The sequence below is a fragment of the Syngnathoides biaculeatus genome, chromosome 3 (assembly GCF_019802595.1).
Source record: "Syngnathoides biaculeatus isolate LvHL_M chromosome 3, ASM1980259v1, whole genome shotgun sequence".
NCBI lineage: Eukaryota > Metazoa > Chordata > Actinopteri > Syngnathiformes > Syngnathidae > Syngnathoides > Syngnathoides biaculeatus.
In genome coordinates, this window is record NC_084642.1 from 8,639,381 (window position 1) to 8,658,471 (window position 19,091).

The 19,091-nt window shown below is 42.0% G+C and overlaps 1 protein-coding gene across 1 annotated transcript in view; it reads right to left on the minus strand.

Moving 5' to 3' along the window:
* tcf12 (transcription factor 12) overlaps positions 1–19,091 on the minus strand; it is a 104,323-nt gene that overhangs the window by 39,110 nt on the left and 46,122 nt on the right. The window contains exons 7-8 of the mRNA XM_061814097.1: positions 15,412–15,544; positions 13,948–14,000 (exon numbers count right to left, since the gene is read on the minus strand). Of these exons, the coding sequence (XP_061670081.1) occupies positions 13,948–14,000; positions 15,412–15,544 (186 nt within the window). The remainder of the gene's footprint in view (positions 1–13,947; positions 14,001–15,411; positions 15,545–19,091) is intronic.

Below are 19,091 nucleotides of genomic sequence, written 5' to 3' on the forward strand. Positions count from 1 at the left end.
TTACAAGCATGTCCGTGGAACAAAATGGAATAAAGCTGTAATCTCAAGGCACCATTGATTATAGCGTTTAAGAGAAGAAGAAGGCTTGGAATTATGCAAATTGTTCTGTACTACTTTTTTTCTTTTTCAAGAGGGAGCCCACTTTTTTTTACTTATTATGCAGTTTGCCAGGAATGTTTTTCCGTGCTACGAGTCATCGGGTAGTCGTTGCCATACCAAAAGTCTCCAACTACAGGTTGATTGGCGCTCATCAACATTTTGCCAAGTGTAAGGGTTGAGTCGACTAGTCAACCTGCCGAGTTTACTACAGGACAATAACAGTTGCAGCCTGAAGTCGACAAATCGCATGTTTTGGCGCTAAGGGTTAACCCTAACCCTATTTCACTAAAATGAGACCGGTAGCACACTCAAAGGCAACATATTAGTCTATCCTCACAAAAAAAGCACAGGTGGCCGCCAAATAGTTTAATTCTCATGTCAGCCATCAGTGAATGGACCAAACTCCCTCCTGTGATAGTAAAAAGACAAAATACACTAACACCTACTCAGATGACAAAAGAAAGACAAGTGGTCGTAGATCAGTATCTTTATTGTGAAAATGACGCTCCAACAACTAGTGTTTTGCTAAAGGATTCATACCGTAGACTCACTACAACCTCTTCTTCTTGCATCCACCCCCCCCCCTTCCAATTCTCCTATTCAATCAAAAATCACACACTGACCACAGATCTTACAAAACTCTTGTGCAACAATACATGAAACAGACCTGACCATTATTGCAAAGAACGCCAATCTCTTGGATTTGAGCTGCCGTCTATTTTTAAGTGATGGATAACTGGATTTTCATCACACTGAAAATGCAATGCTCTCCAAGTGCTAATTTCTGCGCTCTAAAACGTTTAAGGTTATCCACTCAGTTTGTAATAAAAGTACAGACATTGTGAGTATTGTCTAAAACTACAGCTATCACTTAGAATAAATTTACTGAGAGATCCACTGAGCCTAGGTTTTCAACAGAATATTGCATAAATTCTCTTCTTTCTTCTCCTATTCGCCATCCCTCCTCCCACATGATAAAGTGTTTAAATTGGAACTCTGTGCCTTGCAATGACAGTAAAGACCAGCAAAATGGCTGTTGATATTTTGCTTTCCCCTTCAGTGCTCACCGCTTCTGAGGCTTCCTGGGTTTCCAAAATGGAGCGTTTTAGTGAGGAGCTTGGCCAAAAAATTTACGTTCAATCAACCCGACAAAAATGTCATGGAGTCGCCATTTTTGTCAATCGCGTGTAGCATTGAAAAAAATGTCACGGATTCCCATTTTTGCCCTACGCTGAGATGTTAACTAGAGTATAAATATGAACATGTAACATCGTGACTTGGCTTTGTGATGGAACAAAAACAATATATATTTTTTTAAATGTATACCCATTCGTGGGCAGCGTCCCATTTTTGGGACATCATGATTTTCACGCATTATATCTTTCAGTATATCAGAATATTTACGTGTTTTAATCTGAACCCATAATTTGGTATCAGGAGAGGATAACTCATTGGTCAAAGTTAGCACGGAGTTATTTCCCTTTCCTTCCTGACCCAACATGGCTGCCCCAAGTACACATGGAGCATTTTCCAAGAGAAGAAAGGGAGAAAGGTCAGTATGCAACCAAGTTTGTCTTCAAAATGCAGTATTATTTATGCGTAAGTGTCATTCTACAATAAGAATTAATTAATAAATATATCTCAAGTATGTACCACTTCACAGAACTGATAACATACTTATCCCAGTTTTGGGACGCTGCCCGTGAGAGGGTACAATTGTTTTTTTTGCCCTTAACTTAACTATAAACGAAAAAGAAGTGTTATTACCTTGATTGCGGCCTGTTAGGAGACTTTTATCTCAATAAGGCAAAAAATTGCCACCCTGCCCATGAATGGGTTAAGGACCTCATCTCAGATGCGAAAAAACTAGCAGGGACACGTGACGCACAATCAATCTGCGTCTTTGGTTGCAATGGCGTAGTACTCAGGGGTGTGGTGTCGGAAATTTTTGTTTTTGGGGGAGGAGACACAAGGAAAACAAAAACAGGCTCCGTACAGATGCCCAGTCATTTGCGGGAGGGAAGAAAAACAATTCCGCAACTTCAGCGCAGGCACAATGGGTTTCATGAGTTTCCCAACTGATCGGAGATTGGGGAAAAGACTGGGGACCCTCCGCCCGATTGGCTGCTTCTGGAACGAGCTCATTAGTCTTTATTTATGACGTAACTCATGATGGTAGCAGAAATGAATTCTGAAGTTTACAAAACCATCTTGTCTGGCAGTTTACAGAAAAAGGCATCCAAACTAATCGGGAGAAGGTTCATCATGCAACAAGACAAGGACCCCAAACTGCCAGCGCAACAAAGGACTTCGTCAGGGGGAAAAGTAGAAGGTCCTAAGATTGGCCAGGTCACTTACCAGACCTTAACCCAATTGACCATGCATTTTACCTCCCGCTACGCTACCCTGAGAACACCCGATCTCGTCAGATCTCGGGAGCTGAGCGGGTTTGGCCCTGGTTAGTACTTGGATGGGAGATGGCCTGGGAATACCAGGTGCTGTAAGCTTCTCTCCCCGGCTAAAATGCAGAGGGGTTCGTCAGGATGGGCGTAAAAACAGTGCCAAAAAAATGTGCATTCATCTGAGATGACACACTGTGGCGACCCCTAACGGGACAAGCCGAAAGGAAAAGAAGAGGAGACTGAAGGGAGAACATCCCAAAAACAAAGAACTGAAAGAGGCTGTAGAAAAGGCCTGGAAAAGCATTTCAAACGAAGAATGCCACAATCTGAAGAATCCAATGGGTTGCAGCCTTTATGCATCTATTGCAAGTCAGGTTTATGCAACCAAATATTAACTGTTATTCACTTTAAATTAATCTCATCATTTCTGCTCCAATATATTTACTCACTTGAAAAGAGGGTGGCTTCAAACAAAAGGTGTTGTTTTGAGTTATCTAACCTCTAGATGTAAATACCAGGTAATGAAAGCTGAAAGACTGATCTTTTGTTTCATATTCATTTTTCGATCTGAAACCAAAATGTCTTCAGTATACAATAAAAAATAAGGAATATCCATATAGATGAAACAGAGGAGAGAAAATGAGAAGAAGCGTGTAGTTTTTCGAGGATTAGTTTCAGCGGAATTAAAAATGATCCTAATTCAGTATTCAGTTCTGGCTGCATCAGCAAGGTCACAGCCACATCAGGGCCCCAGAAAAGAGAACAGTCAAGGAGAAGGAGTGTCCGAGCTTATTAAAGAAAGGACTCAGTGGACCTTGACAGCTTTTAGGGCAGCCACCTCCTTCCCAAGCCACTGAGGAGAAGCTCACACTTTGCATTTGTTTCCTATTCGAGACTGGTATGGACCTTAAATGTTACGATTTTAACAACTTTCCCATTGTCAAAAAAAAGATGACGTTTTGAGGAACTTTTTCCCCAGGTACTTGCATACTTTGAACAAATATTAGTTGAATGAGAGAATTCTGTTGAATCCCGAAAGGCAATTTGAGTCTTCAGCCATTCGTGAACAGCCAGATTCAGTAGCGTGGCTAACATCAGTTTGTTTCTACTCTTTTACAAAGCGCAGAAGAATAAAGTAGCAACCCATTTTATGGTACTCTTACTTTTCTACTCCATTTTGATTTTCTTTTGAAAATTCCTTTATTTTCTTCTAGTCATGTATGCACAAATTACATTCGATGAAATAACTGATGTTTGCCGATACATTTCAAAATAATACAGTTTAGAGTTCTAATTATAAGACCGTAGTATCATGAAACCGTAATATTTCGGCTCACGGCTATGCGAACTTGAGAATCTCCTAACGGCCTTGCCTAGTGTTCAAGCAGACGCTCCACCGACTTTTATTTGAAAGACAATATAACCTTAAACAGGCAAATGCCCACAAACTGGCATTTTCCCCTCATCTCGCCTTTACGAGACCTTTCATATACTATTGAAGCTTCATTGGAGTCTTGATCATGAGCAAACGTAGGCGCTTTTTCAACTTTATGTCACAGCAGGCATATCATATATCATAGATGATTTGTGAATAACACGCTCCACACGGTGATTGTGGTCAGGCTGCGCGTTCTCGAGCGTTTCAGCAATCTGAAATCAAGGTTTGCATTAATGTTGTTAAGTCACACACGCCCGGCATGAATAAATTGGAACAGGGCAGCTCGGGGGTAACGACTTAAATCTGTGCATTATTTTCAGACTCTTCAGCCTTTTGGCTCCTTGCGCTCCTCGGCGATGAAAGAGGGTCAGGGCTCTGGCTTGTTTGCCTCTTCCACTATCTCCAGTCTCTTATGTCAGTGATACATTTCAGCAAAGAAAACAAAGACAAACACTAAGCGATCCCAGAGGAGGCTGCGACTGTTCAGCATCATCCCACTCAAACCAACGGTGTCTATCTAATCTACCATCTGATGAAACCCTCCCGTGGGAGCCTGCTAACTGGGGTCAGAGCAGAGCCAGGAACATTGTCAGCTGCACGGGTCAATTTTACAATTTTATCACCTGCAGAGACCATACATAACCACGATTCACGACCGTGACATTTTAGAAGCGCATGCGCCGCATATTAGCGCTACACACTATCGTTTGTGTTAAACCTAACATTGCCATTTTACAAAGTCAGATTTTTTTTCTGTAATTAGAATTAAAGAGGTGTAATATTAAGGCTTCTTTATACACACACGTGCGGCGACCACGCTGACGTCACTGCGTGCTTTCCCACCTGGAGTTTGACTTTAAACTGAAGCGCAACTCACGCATGCAGTTTTGAAAATATGCTGCAGTTTCTCTCTAAGTCGGATGCGTTGCTACGGCTGGTGTTGGCTCGGGCACCAGAGGGGAGATTCCTCAGCACTTTTTGGTTATTTCTCGTAGCCGTTTTTCCGTTCCTTTCCGTGAGAAGGAACAACAACAATGGCAACCATGGAACAGTATCTGCTTTAACAAAGGACCACATGATACGTTCAATTTTTTGCAATGCGACAAGAAATTATCAAATTGTGCTGAGGAAACACCACGCTATCTCATCCTAGCCAATATCAGTGACACCTCTGACTTGGAGAAGAACTGCAGAACATTTTAAAAACTGTGCACGTCGGTGTGCTGGAAAGTAAAGCCAAACTATGCCATTGAGAGCCGCAGTGATGTCAGCACGGTCTCTTTCATGCAAAGTACAAAGAGGCCTATACACCTCGTACACCTACATCATAAAATCACGTGACTTTTGTTTACCTCGTCATATTGCCGGTCAAGCTAAGCATTGCTAAATGCTAGGTCGGTTGGAGACAACACAGAAATATGTCTTGTAGCACGACGCCCAGAATCTTGTCTGATACCGTCAGACATTTAGAAAGTGAAAATAAACGACGGTAAGTGGAAAAATTAGATAAACTCGGCATAGAGGACCAGTATTTAATACCGAAATTGATGTTTTTGCTGATAAGAAATTGGACTGTTAATTCGCTTGTCTTGGACAACTGGATATACACATGGATCTGGTAAGCAAGTGGTCGAAATTTACACAGTAAAGTTTGAACGCATATAAAAGTCTGGACGCATACAAATACTTTGTTGCTGGATCTGTTCTAACTAGGAATAAATCCCACGTAGTGACGGTTTTGACAGCTTGTGATAGTGGAAGTGTGTTCGGCGACACGTTAACTTTTGCCGAAATCCATCAATCTTTTCAGCTAGTATTCAATACAAATACCAATATTTAAATAAATGACCCCTGCTTTTACACAAACTCCCGTTCATTACCTATGATTGAAAAAAATAATAGGACGGAGTCGTCTCCATGGAACGTACATGGAAGCGATTGTGGTCACACTTCACCTCCGTAAACGTCTTTTTTTTACACGCGTTGTTCTAAAATGAGGCAACTTGGCATTATAAGTACTTTTTGGGAATTTGAGATTGAGAAGAATATTTCCTACCTGAAATGAAGCAATCACTACAAAGGCGTGTGTGTAATTTGGTTGGGCACCATCTATCATGTTTAATTGCCGAAATCCATCGATATTTTCTGGTCTTTTCAGATGCTATTCCATAGAATGATCTCTTTGAATATCTGTCTCGTCTGTGGTGACAACCAACAGCACAACAGGTCTCGGGTATTGTAAATATTCTCCTCTGGTTCAATGTCTACCACAGTGTCGAGCAGCTCTGTTTGAACGCCAATATCACGGCGTGAAAATGGTGACGTCACGTGCAAGAGCTCTTACAGGCACATCGCTGCCGCAGAGTGAGGGAAGAGTCGGAGTTTTACAACACTTCTCTGTCAGTTTAACAATTCAAGAGTTAATACATTTGTTCTCAATCCATTTTCACCACTTGAAATTGGTTGGGAACGCAGAAAAATAACTGATGACATGGGAAAACACTAAACATAACAATATGGGGAAAAAAATATTCAATCGAATACTAGCCCCTAATCTTGTAGATCAGTGCAAAAATCAACTACAGTGACCTGCATTGCAAAATCATAAAAATAAACAATATAGTCGCCCTTTGAATGGGCTTGTCATTTCAAAAAAAGCATTTCACTGCAACCCATAAGGGGTTAATCGCACAAAGTAAGTTCAGATGAAGGGGAAAAAAAAACACCCAATGGAAAAAAGGTCGAATAAAGCATTCAACAAGACAACCAAAGTATTCATCAAAGGGAGAAAAAGCGTAAGAACTCCACAGGGTCAATTTGGAATTTTACCATTTTGTCTGCTTAGCATGTCCATCAACATAATGCTTTCATAAATCCTGGTCTATTGCGTGGGAATAGAAGGAAGAAAGAAACTGAACAGCTTTCTTCGAAATGGAAACCTTGCAGTAGTACAATATTTGATCTCTCGTCTTTACACTGTTGAGGAAACCTGGATGAGTATAAAAGTCATACACAAACAGAACTGTAAGGCACATTTCTGGATCGTCGGAGCTAAGAAAAGGTCTAATTTTACACAGCGTGTACAGTTGAGATGGCTCCAAAACAAGGGTCTCTGAGTGATCTGTCAAAAGCAAACATCAATCTATTTTGTCATCCCCACTCGGGGTTCTCACTTGCAAAAGTCCCCGAGGGGATCTGACTCTCAACCCACCGTGTCCCCCCCGACCCCCCTCCCTCACAGCCACACCGTCACTGAAGCTGGGGACAAGTGTCACATCAAACCCCTGCACCTCTGACAGGAAATTGTAGGGTGGCGGGGAGATGCTATTTACACAAGCAAACTGTCATGCACGCAAATCCACTTTGCAGCATCCCATAAATATTCTCTAAGATGCAACTTTCCCCCACGAGCGACAGAATCTCTCCTCGCAGCTCCCTGTCAGACAGGTGCCCACGCAGCTGCCCGTCACCGTCCCCCAGAAAAGAAGACCGTCTCCTCAATGACAACGTGCTACGACCTTGAGTCTCAGCTCTGGTTTTATACAGTCCAATAAAACATGAAACCAATTATTAAACCACAGCGGAACCACCATATGCCGACACAATCTGTTCTGTGACCAGAGGTGGGTATAAAAGCAGAAAAAAATTGCAAGAGAGAGGGTTACTTTAGAATAGTATGACTCAAGTGAAAGTATGACTTAGTTCTCCAAATTATTAGGTTTAACTAAGCACTCAGTAAACCACTTAAATGCCGTGGAACTTAAATGAACTACTGATTCAAAGTATGAACAGAAAACCACAATGTTTTCTCGAGTTTAAAGTGGAGTTCTTGTAGGATGAAATGTGGACAATTTTAGGCAAACATGGATGACAGTGCATGACATGCAGTGCATGCTTTTTTACCCCAAGATCTACTTTTCAAGCAGCCAGCCTCTCGCGAGCTACCGACGGGGGGTGTGGGGGGTTGATAATGCCCCCAATGTTATGTTATCAATGTTATGTGATATACTGTATTATACTATATATAAATGTATATATTTAAAATACAGAATTAGCTTTTTGTGCACTGTATTGTCTGAGCTTTCATCCTGGATCAGGCTGTGCCAAGGTGGGATTTTAAAATGACACACCATCTCATCCTGCACTTTCTACTTTGGCTTCAGACCAGACCTTTCCCACTCAGAAAAGAGAAAATCTTGTCCAGTTTAACCACTTTTTCTTCGAGTATTGAGATACTCCGACAGTCATTGCATCTTAAAACAACAGCATTTCTTCTTAAACTTTCTCCATTAATATCGATAGTAAACATAAGCAGCATGTCAAGCTCGTCTTTGCTCTACATTGCCCAGACTCTGTCGCTAACTAAAGCAGCAGTGGTGGACGCTGTCATTTTAAAACACGTTGATGGGCTGCGTTTGTACTGTTACATTTGTAATTATGAGTGTACATCTTTAAGAGTGGGAGGCGCGGGTGTAAGATAAAGTAGGAAAAAGAGTGCGGCGGAGCAGCGATCATTGTGAGATTTCCGTGTGCTGCCTAAAAGAAACCAGTGGCTTCTTCTTTTCATATTTTACAGTATCTATGTGAATTGTGCCATTGGATGTAACAAGCAGTCATCCCTCACTCACTGAATCACATTGCAAAATGCCACAAACTGAATAGCTGAATGTTATACTTTCAATTTGCATTGGATTTTTTTTTTTGCGCGCAACGCAGAATATCTGCGAAGAGACTGCATCAGCGGTGCACAATTGCGCACGTGCACAGTTTAGAGGGAACATTGACTTATGTTTTTTTTTTTTGTTGTTTTTTTGGCACACCGTCCCGCGATCGACCAAGACTGCCTCGCGATTGACGCATGGAGCACCCCTGATGTAATGTCTTCTGCATATTTTGCTTTCAGCTTGTCCACAGCATGTCATCTTTTTCCATCTAAGCCTATCTCGTGCATCTTCCTCTCTAACACCCACTGTCCTCATGTCCTCCCTCACCACATCCATCCACCCTTTCTTTGGTCTTCCTCTCGTTTTTTTTTTTGCCTGGCAGCTCCATCCTCAGCACCCTTCCACCAACATACTCACTCTCTTGCCTCTGAACATGTCCAAACCATGGAGGTCTGCTCTCTCTAACCTTGTCTCCAAAACATACAACTTTGGCTGTGCCACTAATCAGCTCATTTCTAATCCTATCAAACCTGCTCACTCCGAGCAAGAACCTCAACATCTTCATTTCTGCCACCTCCAGTTCTGCTTCCTGTTGTTTCTTCTAAATCTGTAATATAAACAGATTAAATGTGAGGCCAAAAATGTTCTGCTTCTTCTGACCGTGTCGCACCAGTTGTTGTTTTTGCGCGTCTTAAAGCTTCTCTGATCATTACTAGTCATTTGCTGTGATGCTTTCATCTACATAAAATTTACAGTAGCATTTGCTTGATCTATTTGTGCATGCAGCTAAGTTTCTATAGGTATTATTGAAGTCACGTCTATTTTTGCCTCTATTGGTACATAAAACGTCATCTAAAATGAAAACAGATAAAAAGCTTATTTTTCACAAGTACATGGTTACAGTTGTGATTTTATTCTTTATGGACTTGAAATTGCTTAAAAGGGTGGACAACGGTTTAGCACGTGCCTCACAGTTCAAAGGACCTGGGTTCCAATCCGCCCTCGCCTGTGTTAGCACGTTGCCCACGTGCCTGCGTGGGTTTTTCTCTCGACACTCCAGTTTCCTCCCACATTCTGAAAACCTGCATAATAGGTTAATTGAAGACTCTACATAGGTGGCGCCCAGTTCAGGATGTACCCTGCCTCTTGCCCAAAGTCAGCTTAGACATGTGCCAGCACTCTTGCGCCCCGAGTGAGGATAAGTTGTTCAGAAAATGGATGGATGGAAAATTCCCCAAATCCAACAGGATGTGCACTGGTGCAGGAAGCAGACCACCAAAGTATGTGTGTGGTTTAGAGAGGACGTATACAGTATAAAATGGGAAAGACCTGTGAACATTTCACTGTTTGCAATCGCCAGCTGTCCTGTCCTGATAGCCTTCACATTTTGATGCATGGGGGTCTCAAACCCGAAATGCAGCAAGGATGTGTGCCGGTAAATATTTTGATTCAAGCCCATCATGAAGAATACACAAACATCATGCTCGGACCATTGCCTGTCTGATTAAAAACTGCATATATTTTTAGAGTCAAGTGCCCGGAGACAAGCAGGCAGGAAAGAGAGGGATTTAAGAAGAAAATTCCCAGGACAAGACCAAAATGATGGGAAACATCGTGCTCACAAATGTGTGTGTATTTTTTTTAATCAAGCATCTATTCAGGTCTCAAGTGAGCCTTTTGCGCTTGCTTACACCAGCAAAACTTTTCAGCGGCATCTGCAGCTGCATTCACGCTTTACAGGTATGCTGCAGGCTCTTCACACAGCTGCCTCTGGCTTCAGGTGCGCCTTCGCTTCAGTACTCCGCAGTACTGCTACCGCCCGTGTTGTTGACGACAGCACAAACGCAGACCTGGGTTGATAATCATCTAATTGCATGACAAGTACCCTTATACACCTTCACGCCTCCTTACCTTGCCTCCTGTGCTTCCTGTTAGTCCAAGCACATGCAGGTATTTTTAAAATGAAAATTTTAACTGCTCTGGATTTAAAAAAAAAAAATGTACTTTTCTGTATTCACCCTGCAGTTTCTTGTATTTCGTCCAGCACCGCTCGGACATCTGCCGGAAAATCCCTCTGCAGCTATCCTTTGTGCGATGGGCTGAAACACTTTGGCTTGCCATGATAGACAGTACCATCGAAATCCCTCTGCATCTCTTTTTTTTTTTTTTGCTCTGCGCTTCCTGTGTGTTCTTTGTTATTGGTGTGCGCTGACATAAAAATGTGAAATCTAGGGCTGAAACGATAACTCGAATAATTTGATGACAAAAATATTCAAAGCAAAATCTCTACCTTGAAGTGTCACAGTGATAATCGTTACAATTATTGAAAGCTAACACACCACTCTTTGTAAAATAAGTATTTACAATGGCACCAGGCCTTTTTTATGCAATCCATTATCCACAAAGCTAACGCAGCTTCCATTCCCACTTTTTTTTCTTTTTCTTTCGGCTTGTCCCGTTAGGGGTTGCCACACTGTGTCATCTTTTTCCATCTAAGCCTATCTCGTGCATCCTCCTCTCTAACACCCACTGTCCTCATGTCCTCCCTCACAACATCCATCAACCTTTTCCTTGGTCTTCCTCTCGCTCTCTTCCCTGGTAGCTCCATCCTTACCATCTTCCGACCAATATACTCACTCTCTCGCCTCTGAACATGTCCAAACCATCGAAGTCTGCTCTCTCAAACCTTGTCTCCAAAACATCTAACGTTGCCTGGCCCTCTAATGAGCTAATCCTATCCAACTTGTTCACACCAAGCAAGAACCTCAGCATCTTCATTTCCAACAATCCTCTTATTTTGCGGAGTCACCACACGTTTCTCCTTGGATTCATTCACGGTATAATGGCGCGCCACAAAAGCGTAACTTCTGCCGTCTTCGATCATATCCAAAAGTTTTATGGAAAAATACACGCAAAGCACTGAAGCCACAAAAAGTGAAGCACGAAGTAGCGAGGGAACCCTGTATATCACAGGTGTCAAACTCAAGGCCCAGGGGGCAAATCTGGCCTGCCAAATGATTTTATGTGGCCCGCGAAGCCCAGTTTACTGTCAATTTCCATGATTCTAGCAAAAATCCGTACCAAAATTTCAAATTCTCATATCTCATAAATGATAAAGTAGAGTTATTACAAGCATTTTTGTGTTACCAAATGTGAGTAGTTGAAAAACACATTACTCTTGATTTCTGATTCATTAATTGATGATATAAACATGATATGACTAAATACTTTTTCTTTCACAGTCAAAAAGCCCCTCTGAGGGAAACCAGAACAACAATATGGCCCGTGGGGAAAAAACGAGTTTGACACCCTTGCTGTATGTCGTGATGTTTGAGTGCACTAAATGGTAGTGTTTTGTTTTTGTTGTTAAACACAAATATAATCTTTAGTGCGCGGCGAAAACCCAGGCAGGCACGGGGAGAACATGCAAACTCCGGTCCTGAGAACTGTGAGGCCGACACTCTACACCTGCGTGCCCGTTTCCTCCCACATACCAAAAACATGCATGAATCGGAAACTTTAAATGGCCTTTGGGTGTGATTGTGAGTGCTATCGTTGTCTGTCTGCATGTGCCCTGCTATTGGCTGGCAACCCGTTCAGGGTGTACCCTGCTTCCTTCCCAATGATAGCTGGGATAGGCTCCAGCACTCCTGCGACCCTCATGAGGATAAGTGGCTCAGAAAATGGATGGATGGTAATCTTTAGTTCTAATTGCAAACGCTAACAGTTTTCCTAAGGGTGAATTTGGTTTCTCAAATTCTGTATTCATACCATGCACTCTGTACCAATGTCCGCATTTTAAGGGCAGAAGTCGAGCCCTCACAAATAACTACAAACTGAATCTAAACAAGGATGTTCCTGGCCCCTCATCAAAAGGATCAGTAACACTTCCTACAGGTGACCTCTAATCTAAAACTGTACAAGGACTGGCCTTTTGTTTGTTTTCTTTTTAAGAGGTCTGTCGCCTTTTATTGAACATTTCCATCTCTTTTCTTTCAAATGGGATCAAAGACTCGCTGGGATAATCCCGCCGAGCTCCCCGGCTTTATCGCCCGAGCAGTGCTGAGTGACAAGAAGAAGCTATTTTATTCCATGCTCTGTCACTGTTTTCTCCCTATCTGCCATTGTACCGCTTGATTGTACTCTTATGAGTCACACAAGCGCACCTGCACCCATGTGTTAAGTAGTGACAAATAAAAGCCCAGCGTCCATTTACACAACAAAGAGATGTAACCCGCGAGGCAACTGTTCTTTGCCTGCCGCCCCCCCCCCCCACCACCCCCCACCCCACACACACAAACACTGTCTGACAAGACCTCAGATATATCACTTAAGAGGAAGGAGGTAGCGCACGCTTTTGCCACTGACACAGACGCCTTCGCTCCCTCATGCTCTGACAAACTTCTTTTCAAATACAAATCCAGAAACAAAACACGTGTCAGCCTTTTATGTTGCACATTTGATCTTAGAGGAACGGCGGCGGAGGTGACGATTATCAAGGCGCTGAAGGAAAAAGCCCGTTTCCGAATCCCTTACCAAAACAAGTAATATTGTTTAATAATAAGGGGGGGAAAAAAGTTGTATTTTAGAAAACCAGGTGCTTCTTATTTCGAATAAAGAATAGTCTTGAACCAGTTAAAGGAATTCAAGCAAGGATGTGATATATTAAATTTTTGGGCAACTGACTAAGGTTTTACAAAAGAACATCTGACTTTGTGATTTCTGCATATTAATGAACTCCAAACACCTCCCCGCCCCCTGCCTAACCAAACGCAAGCTGAGCTCCACACTTCTCTGCATCCTAATGGTTTCTGCTCCGTTGGGATCATTACCAGCAGAATTTTCAGATATTCTGTGCTATTAATCTCTGTCTGTCCTCCTGTTCGGCGACGTAATGACTAATTAAACATCAAAAGAGCAGAGCTGGGGATCCGCTCTGACAGCTTCGCTTTCTCCCGGGAGAGCCTGTGAGGAAGCTGGACTGTGACAGGGCAGCGCTGAAAATCAATCACCTCTGGTGCAGCTGAGCTACACACATGCAAGCATGTAGAACTACACAAACAAGCTTTGAGCATAAAATTGTGCAATAATACGTTTAACGACAAATATAAGATGCGACGACTTTGTGAGGTGAGAGAAACAGTGGTACTTGACAACAAATCCCTCTTCAGTGACTGAGTGCTCTTTGTGTACAGGCCTTGACAGGTTGGCCTTCTGAGTTGCACAGATCTGTGTGTGTGTGCATGTGTGTGAGTGTGTGTGTGTGTGTGTGTGTGTGTGTGTGTGTTGAAGTGAGCTCACTGTGAAATCTATTTATATGAGAGGTAGATGATCTTCCACTCACAGATGAAGGCAGGCCAGGAGGGACCTTGCGAACCTTTTTTGTTTGTAGAGGATCTGTGGAGAGAGAGATGAAAGGGCATTTGTTCATTCACAAACAAAACATGAGACGGGATAAATGGGCGCCAAACAAAACACTTCACCAACAATGCAAAAACAACACCGGACAAAAATAGAAGAAAATAATCATTTGTTGATTTATTTTTTTAAATGTTGCACTGGTGCATAAACAATGTATTAAATAGGTCATGTAATATGTACTCTTATTTTGACAATGTGATGTCAAATCCTCTCTCATTTAAAAGTGTTTTGAGAAGATTTTTATCAACAATTACACATTTTCAGGGGCGCTGCCACTCACATGACGTACGTGGATGTATGTGGTGTGTTATGTGTCGTTCCAAACGCTCGATTAACATGGGATGCCATTTATGCCCAGCGCTGATTTCTCGGATTTATCCTCATCTGACGAAGAAATAGCAGTATTGGTTGATCGGGAAGACAGAGGAATACTTCCATACACAGCCGTGGGCGGCACAGCTGTGAGCAGCTCCGCTGCTCGGTTGATCGGGAAGACGGAGGAATACTTCCATACACAACTGTGAGCGGCACAGCCGTAAGCATTTCGGCCGCTCGGTTGATCGAGAAGACGGAGGAATACTTCTATACATTGAGTGGCAAAGCTCCGGGGCTCGGGGGCGCAATGAGCTCGCTCCCCAAGCCGTGCGACCGAGCTCCGGGGAGTGAGCTCAAAGCTTTGTATGCAAGTATTCCTCCGTCTTCGCGATCAACCGAGCGGCCGAGCCGCTCAGAGCTGTGTATGGAAGTATTCCTCCGTCTTCCCGATCAACCTATACTGCAATTACTTCATCAGATGAGGATAAATCCAAGAAATAAGCGCTGGGCATAAACGGTGTCCCATGTAATCGAGCCTTTGTTGCAGCACGTAACACGTCAAATCTGTGACTCGCGAAATGGCAGCGCCCCTGAAAATTCGTAATTGTTAATAAAAATCTTCTCAAAACACTATTAAATGAGAGAGGATTTAACATCACATTGTCAAAATAGAGCAGAGCAATAGATTACCTTTTGGATACATTGTTAATGCAAACCAGTGGATTTCCCCTTTAATGATCAATTTCATATTTTCTATTGGACAGTCTCCACGTGTTATTTTTGCTAATTATTGACCAACCGAAATTTTGGCAAATGTCTTGTTCTCTTTGATGATGCAATGTTAATGATTCAACAAAAATACCATTTTTCTTATGTGTGTGTTCTAAAAAGTGATGGTTCTAGAGAACCGATGTTCCGTCTGACATCAGTGAAATGTTGCTGCAACGTGTCACGTTCAATCTTTTGCTTAAAGGCATGTAGCAATACAACATACAGTAGACACTGTTTAGTATTCCCATAGAGGAAAATTGCTGTATTTTTTTCCCAATTGTTTGAATAAAGTGCTACTGACCAATGGTCGGAGGGTCCTGCAAAGACCGTCTTCTGGGATTGGCCGCACTGAACGTGTAGAAAGGAGCCGCCGACTTTGCCGATGTCGTCCCTGAACTAGGACTTGTCACTCCCACGTCTGAGCGTAGAGATGGCTGTGAGAGAAAATAAGAGGAAAGGACAGCTTCCATTTTCAGTTTGCTTTTGAAAATCATCACGAATATGCATGGCGTATACTACATTTTAAGGTGTCTTATTCTATGAATTACCCATACATCGTGACATAATCTTAGCAAACAGGGTGAACAGCCCAATTAGAAACTTGGTCCAGTTAGAGTAATCAGCTACAGACCTCATCACGATGGCAAGAACAAAAGTGATCTATGTTTAGTCATTGACTTGCCAACTCGTGCACGTGCTTCGGGGAATCCCCCTCTGCAGGCTGATTATTGACACGGTCACATATTTAACCTTTCTAGTAGATAAACACGGGTAATTAAACAGATGTGATATGTCGTTCCATGAGCACTAAAGAAGTGGAAATAATCCCATTAAAAGAAGTTTACATGGTCTAGGCAATATTACACTGCATATGTCTCATTTAAAAATTTATTAAACATTACACAGTAGTTTCCTCTTTGTAGGACTTCATAACTATAGAGCTCGTGCACGTGACGTAACCGTTTTCACGGCGCTATATTGCCGGTCAAAAAGAGGTGCTCGATAGTGTAGGGGACATTGAACAGCAGCAGAACATTCACAATACCCGAGACTTGTTGTGCTGTTGGTTGTCACAACAGACGAGACAGATATTCAAAGAGGTCCTTCTATAGAAAAGACGAGAAAAGGTCGATGGATTTCGGCAATTAAACGTAATGAATGGTGCCCAACCAAATACATGTAACTGTGATGCGATCACTTCACTTCAGGTAGGAATTATTCTTCTCAATTTCAAATTCCCAAGAAGTATTTATAATGCCAAGTTGGCTCATTTGAGAACAATGCGTTGAAAAAAAAAAAAAAAGACAGGTAGTTGTTTCCAATGTTACACGGAAGTTTGTTGCGGCCACAATCTAAACTTCTTCCCGGCAGACTTTTTTTTTTTTTAATACGCATTGTTCTCAAATGAGTTAGGGTTAGAGTTTCTTTTTTCAATTGACCCCTCCGTACAGGGCACTTAACCACGCCTCCTGGAGTGACGTCACGCCACGTGCGCTGACGTAAGACAAACAATTCGTAAAAATGGCAAATACAATACAATACATTCTGAACTGAGACAGACTCAATGCTTCTGATTTTATTCAAATCAACGATATATTATAAATTCTAAATACAATACATTCTTAACTGAGAGAGACGCCATGCTTCTGATTTCATTCAATCAGTCACGCGTAGCAATGTTATGCTAGCGGAGAACGTCTCATTCATTTATACGAGACGTGTATTAAAAATCAAATTTAGGGCATATCTTCGTGCAAACACCGTCTGGTTAAGCTTCTGGCCGCGAGCCAGCAAGAAATCAATACGTTTGTGCAGTCCGATCATCGCTAAATATCGCTCAACAAAGAATAAGTGTGTCAATCGTTCACACGTAGCGGTGTTATGCTAGCGAAGAACGTCTCATTCATTTATAAGAGACGTGTCTTAAAAATCAAATTTAGGGCATATCTTCGTGCAAACACAGTCTGGTTAATCTTCGACCGCGAACCAGCAAGAAAGGGACACGTTTGTGCAGTCCGATCGTCGCTAGATATCGCTCAACAAAGAATAAGTGTGTCAATCGTTCACACGCAGCAGTGTTATGCTAGCGAAGAACTTCAAATTCATTTATACGAGACATGTATTGAAAATCAAATATAGGGCATACCTTCGTGCAAACATATCTGTTCCGGTTGATATTAGACGGATTTAGTTGATGATGCGGTCTTCCACAAAGTTTCATCCATCGAAGGCATTTTTCGTACTGGGTCTTCGGTTTTGGAAAGGGTACGAATCGAACTCCACCAACTAGCCTTTCAGGATACCTGTCGTCACTATTACAAAGTCCGTGACTACACCTCTTAACCATATTTTTTTGTTAAATAACCCAAATACGCGATAAAACGCGAACAAAACCTATACTGGACCATGCAATGTTGCCTGAGAAAATGGTGGAAGCAAAAACGGCCTTTGGTTTATGCAGATCTCTGGCCTCTGATTGGTCAGTGACGCGGATTGCGCAATATCCACGGAGGGGTCAATTACACATTGGACTCATTTGAGAACAATGCATATTAAAAAAAAAACGTCTGTCAAGGAGAGGTTTACGGAAGTTTAAGGTGTGGCCGCAACACGCTTCCGTGTATGTTGGAGACGACTCCGTCTTATTCGCATTGTTCTCAAATGAGCCAATTTGGCATCATAAATACATTTTGAGAAATGCTATGGAGGAGCCGACTCGCTTGTTCTCTTTTTTTTCCAATCATAGTTCATGAATGCAAATTTGTGTAAAACCAATGGTTATTTATTTAAATATTGTTTTTTGTATTGAATGCTAGCTGAAAAGATCGATGGATTTCAGCAAAGGTTAACGTGCAGCCGAACACACTTCCACGTTAACAATACGTCTCTCTGTTGAGAACAGATCCAGCAACGAAGTATTTGTATGCGTCCAGACTTTTCTATGCTTTCAAACTTTTCTGTGTAAATCTCGACAACTTACTCACCAGATCCATGATTGATCCAGTTGTCCAAGACCAGCTGAACCGAATTAACGGTCCAATTTCTTCTCGGCTAAAACATCGACTTGGACATTAAATATGGGTCCTCTATGCCAAGTGTCTCTAATTTTTCCAAATACCTTCGTTTATTATCGCCTTCTAAATGTTTAACGGTATCGGACAAAACTCTGGGCGTCCTGCTAAGACATATTTTTGTGTCGTCTCCAACTGACTTAGCATTGAACAATGCTTTGTTTGACCGACAATATAGTCAGTCACGTGATTTCGGTGACGTAGGTGCACAAGCTCGAGAGGAGATGGTGACAAAAAGGCACCCAAAAGGAATAAACTGGCTCTGTAACATGACGACCTGTTACAAATGTCACAGCATTGGCCCATTTGTGCGCTTGGCTTTGTTCAATGATATTGAACCATTGCCGAAACATAGTGTCCGCCCTCTCTCCCAAAGAAAATCACTATACAATACTCTTAATCAACACCATGAATTGTTTCCATTAAGACTGATTTATACGTTTATATCATATAAACCTTAACAAATGAATATGGAAGTGAAGTGCACCTGAGACTGACAGTCAGAGGCGAGAAAATAAGTGAATCAATCCACCCCAGGACTTCTTTTAAAGCATAAGAGGTCATTAGCCATGTGAGGCAAGTGGCAAGGAGCCATGTGGCAAGGAGATCAATGATCTAATTCAATCATTTGGATTAAAAACCTTGAAAAAAGACCATCTGAAGTGTTAGAAGTACAAAGTAGTCTAAAAATCAATCACGGCCTAGTCTATAACATATACATGTAAAAATAAGGAAAAAAAATTAATGTGCATTTGGACAACAGTTCTACAAGTCCCCAACTAAATAAAATTATCACTGAATTAAAATCGTACTTAAAAAAGGTTAAGACACGCAAATATAACCAGTATAGAGCTCGTGCACCTACGTCATAAAATCACGTGACTTTTGTTTACCTCGCCATATTGCCGGT